Genomic DNA, 5,000 nt, shown 5'->3' with positions numbered 1-5,000 from the left:
CTTTTGGAAGGAGAATGGGCGTGTGCCCAGGGGAAGGGGGATCGTCTCTTTTGGAAGGAGAATGCATCATGTGCCCAGGGGAAGGGGGATCGTCCTTTTGGAAGGAGAATGCATCATGTGCCCAGGGGAAGGGGGATCGTCTCTTTTGGAAGGAGAATGCATCATGTGCCCAAGGGAAGGGGGATCGTCTCTTTTGGAAGGAGAATGCATCATGTGCCCAGGGGAAGGGGGATCGTCTCTTTTGGAAGGAGAATGCTGCATGTGCCCAGGGGAAGGGGGATCGTCTCTTTTGGAAGGAGAATGGGCGTGTGTGTGTGGGGGGGGGGCAGGTTTGGTATATGCAACCGTGCGATGCTAAAACACTGTTGACGAGGGAGAGAGAGAGAGAGAGAGAGAGAGAGAGAGAGAGAGAGAGAGAGAGAGAGAGAGAGAGAGAGAGAGAGAGAGATGAGCAGGTGAACACCTTTTTTGCGCCTTTTTGTGGCCACCGGTCCGTTCCTGCCATCCCTTGAGGGAGCGCCAGATCGTTACTTTGAAAGCGTTGAAATCACCAGTCAGTGGCTGGATCGCTACTTTGAAAGCGTTGAAATCACCAGTCAGGGACTGGATCGCTACTTTGAAAGCGTTGAAATCACCAGTCAGTGGCTGGATCGCTACTTCCGAAGCGTTGAAATCACCAGTCAGGGGCTGGATCGCTACTTTGAAAGCGTTGAAATCACCAGTCAGTGGCTGGATCGCTACTTTGGAAGCGTTGAAATCACCAGTCAGGGGCTGGATCGTTACTTTGAAAGCGTTGAAATCACCAGTCAGTGGCTGGATCGCTACTTTGGGAAGCGTTGAAATCACCAGTCAGTGGCTGGATCGCTACTTCCGAAGCGTTGAAATCACCAGTCAGTGGCTGGATCGCTACTTCCGAAGCGTTGAAATCACCAGTCAGGGGCTGGATCGCTACTTTGAAAGCGTTGAAATCACCAGTCAGTGGCTGGATCGCTACTTTGGAAGCGTTGAAATCACCAGTCACTGGTTGGGTTACAGATACGAAGACTGGCTGAGTGGGGTCCGAAATGCGTGGACCATGGTCTTCATACGTAGATCATGGTCTTCATACGTAGACCATGGTCTTCATACTTAGACCATGGGCTTCATACGTAGACCATGGTCTTCATACGTAGACCATGGGCTTCATACGTAGACCATGGTCTTCATACGTAGACCATGGTCTTCATACATATACCATGGTCTTCATACGTAGACCATGGTCTTCATACGTAGACCATGGTCTTCATACGTAGACCATGGTCTTCATACGTAGATCATGGTCTTCATACGTAGACCATGGTCTTCATACGTAGACCATGGTCTTCATACGCGTCTTCAGGTCGTGTGTGTGTGTGTGTGTGTGTGTGTGTGTGTGTGTGTGAGGAGCCTGTAATGAGGTGGTGTTATTGCGTAATGAGGAGGGTATGAGGTGATGGGGCTACGACATGAGGAGGCGATGGATTAATGAGGCTTGTGGCGTGAGGTTATGGAGTGATGAGGTGGTCACCTGAGAAAGGTTATGAGGGGTTTTATAATGAGGTTATGAGGAGGTTGAGGGAAGACGATGGTTTCTCAATGAGGAGCCTGTAGGAGGCTGATGGGGGATAATGACATGGGGAGAATGAGGTGTTACATGACGAGAAGACTGTGAGGTGACTACCTCATAACATGAGGGGATGAGGTGACTACCTCATGACATGAGGGGATGAGATGACTACATCATGACATGAGGGGAATGAGGCGTTACATCACTCGAAGACTGTGAGGTGACTACCTCATGACATGAGGGTATGAGATGACTACCTCATGACATGAGGAGAATGAGCAGTACCTCATGACATGAGGGGAATGAGGTGTTACATCACGAGAAGACTGTGAGGTGACTACCTCATGACATGAGGGGAATGAGGCGTTACATCACTCGAAGACTGTAAGGTGACTACATCATGACATGAGGAGAATGAAGTGTTACATCAATCGAAGACTGTGAGGTGACTACCTCATGACATGAGGGGATTATGAGGGGGGGGATGATAATGATGATGAAGATGCGACACGACAATGAGGCGAATTACCTCATATACCATCCGGGCCTGGCTGGATCACACACACACACACACACACACACACACACACACGCCTCATAATCATGAGGTGTTTACGCCACTGACCCCCCCCCCCAGAAGCTACCACACCTCACACCTCGCCTCATTTGACATACACACATGCTGTGCACCTCCTGTGGTCTGTGTGTACGTACACTGTGTCTGTATACTGATGTGTGTACACGTTTGGCCACGAAGGGATATGTCTGTGTGTGTGTGTGTGTGTGTGTGTGTGTGTGTGTGTGTGTGTGTGTGTGTGTACATACGGTAAAAAAATCACTAATTAGATAAATTAATGAGTAATTTATTGGCCCTTCTCATTGTCATTAATTTCTAGTGCAAATACTAGACACTAGAATTGTAGATATAGAACAGATTGGAAAAAAAAGGGGGGGAATTCGAAAAGAAATGGTGAAATTCGAAAAAAAAATGGTGAAATTCGAAAAAAAAGGGAGAAATTCGAAAAAAATGGTGAAATTCGAAAAAAAATGGTGAAATTCGGAAAAAAAATGGTGAAATTCGAAAAAAATGGTGAAATTCGAAAAAAAAAATGGTGAAATTCGAAAAAAATGGTGAAATTCGAAAAAAAAAAATGGTGAAATTCGAAAAAAAATGGTGAAATTCGGAAAAAAATGGTGAAATTCGAAAAAAAAGGGAGAAACTCGAAAAAATGGTGAAATTCGAAAAAAATGGTGAAATTCGAAAAAAAAATGGGAGAAATCCGAAAAAAATGGTGGAATTCGAAAAAAAAAAATGGTGAAATTCGAAAAAAAATTGGAGAAATTCGAAAAAAATGGTGAAATTCAAAAAAAAAAAAAAAAATGGTGAAATTCGAAAAAAATGGGAGAAATCCGAAAAAAAATGGCGAAATTAAAAAAAAAATGGTGAAATTCGAAAAAATGGTGAAATTCGATTTTTGTCAAAAGTCACTTCGAATACAACTTAAGTTTCTTATATATTTGTTCTTAATTACAAGTTTGCTGTGTGGTGGAATGTGAGAAACCAGCTTATTATGGTTGTTAGTTTATCGTGCTCTGTTTTCTAACATGGGTTTTCTAACATGGGTTTTCTAAAATGGGTTTTCTAACACGGGTTTTCTAACATGGGTTTTCTAACATGGGTTTTCTAACATGGGTTTTCTAACAAGGGTTTTTAACAAGGGTTTTTTAACATGGGTTTTCTAACATGGGTTTTCTAACAAGGGTTTTCTAACATGGGTTTTCTAACGAGTTTTCTAACAAGGGTTTTCTAACATGGGTTTTCTAACATGGTTTTCTAGCATGGGTTTTCTAACATGGGTTTTCTAACAAGGGTTTTCTAACATGGGTTTTCTAACAAGGGTTTTCTAACATGGATTTTCTAACGGGTTTTCTAATATGGGTTTTCTAACATGGGTTTTCTAACATGGGTTTTCTAACAAGGGTTTTTTAACATGGGTTTTCTAACATGGGTTTTCTAACAAGGGTTTTCTAACATGGGTTTTCTAACATGGTTTTCTAGCATGGGTTTTCTAACGGGATTTCTAACACGGGTTTTCTAACACGGGTTTTCTAACATGGGTTTTCTAACATGGGTTTTCTAACAAGGGTTTTCTAACAGGTTTTTCTATGGTCATAGGTTTTCTAACATGGTCTTTTTTTTTCTTTTGGGATACCATCGAAAACTGTGATTTTCTGTGGGAGGGGAAAGGGTCAATATCTTTGGTTCTTTGTGGACATTACCTTAACATGGAAGAGAATTATGATGGACATTACCTTAACATGGAATGGAATTATGTTGGACATTACCTTAACATGGAAGAGAATTATGTTGGACATTACCTTAACATGGAAGAGAATAATGTTGGACATTACCTTAACATGGAATGGAATTATGTTGGACATTACCTTAACATGGAATGGAATTATGATGGACATTACCATAACATGGAAGGGAATTATGATGGACATTACCTTAACATGGAATGGAATTATGATGGACATTACCTTAACATGGAAAGGAATTGTGATGGACATTACCTTAACATGGAAAAGGCTACATCTATATGGGTTGGGTGTGCACGAGACACAGGTCTAGGGTGTGTGTGTGTGTGTGTGTGAAAGCCTCCTTCCTCGTAAGAGAGAGGGAGAGCCCCTCCTTCCTCGTAAGATAGAGGGAGAGCCCCTCCTTCCTCGTAAGAGAGAGAGGGAGAGCCCCTCCTTCCTCGTAAGATAGAGGGAGAGCCCCTCCTTACTGGTAAGATAGAGAGGGAGAGAGACCCTCCTTCCTCGTAAGAGAGAGGGAGAGCTTCCTTCCTCGTAAGATAGAGGGAAAGCCCCTCCTTCCTCGTAAGAGAGAGGGAGAGAGCCCCTCCATCCTCGTAAGAGAGAGGGAGAGCTTCCTTCCTCGTAAGAGAGAGGGAAAGCGCCTCCTTCCTCGTAAGAGAGAGGGAGAGCCCCTCCTTCCTCGTAAGAGAGAGGGAGAGCCCCTCCTTCCTCGTAAGAGAGAGAGAGACCCTCCTTCTTCGTAAGATAGAGAGAATGAGAGACCCTCCTTCTTCGTAAGATAGAGGGAGGAGATGGGGAAGGAGGGAGGGCGCGCGCCCCTGCCTTCCTTCCCTCCCTCCTGCAGGTGCGTTTACTTACCCCTGATGGAGTTGATGACGAAGGCGGCCAGAACCACCTGAAACCAGTCCATCCTGATGACGCTGGCTCGTTCGGTCGTTAGCTCATGCAGTCGAGGTCACACACACACGAGGGGGGGGGGAGAGGAGAGAGAGGAGGTCACGGGTCACGCCCTTAGGGGCGAGAGAGAGGAGGTCACGGGTCACGCCCTTAGGGGAGAGAGAGGAGGTCACGGGTCACGCCCTTAGGGGAG

At 44.9% G+C, this 5,000-nt stretch overlaps 2 protein-coding genes across 2 annotated transcripts in view; one reads left to right on the top strand and one right to left on the bottom strand.

Annotated features, from left to right (window-relative positions):
- The window catches only part of LOC139765831 (apolipoprotein D-like), a 342,288-nt gene that overhangs the window by 90,741 nt on the left and 246,547 nt on the right, over nucleotides 1–5,000 (top strand). The gene's annotated exons all lie outside the window — the stretch shown is intronic.
- The window catches only part of LOC139765829 (uncharacterized), a 71,084-nt gene that overhangs the window by 65,412 nt on the left and 672 nt on the right, over nucleotides 1–5,000 (bottom strand). The window contains exon 1 of the mRNA XM_071693644.1: nucleotides 4,769–5,000. This exon is cut by the window's right edge and continues 672 nt beyond it. Within this exon, the coding sequence (XP_071549745.1) occupies nucleotides 4,769–4,820 (52 nt within the window). The 5' untranslated portion in view covers nucleotides 4,821–5,000. The remainder of the gene's footprint in view (nucleotides 1–4,768) is intronic.

Source organism: Panulirus ornatus, chromosome 56, assembly GCF_036320965.1.
Source record: "Panulirus ornatus isolate Po-2019 chromosome 56, ASM3632096v1, whole genome shotgun sequence".
Taxonomy (NCBI): Eukaryota; Metazoa; Arthropoda; class Malacostraca; order Decapoda; family Palinuridae; genus Panulirus; species Panulirus ornatus.
The sequence above is the reverse complement of the archived record's forward strand: the minus strand, read 5'-3'. Positions and strand labels throughout refer to the sequence as shown.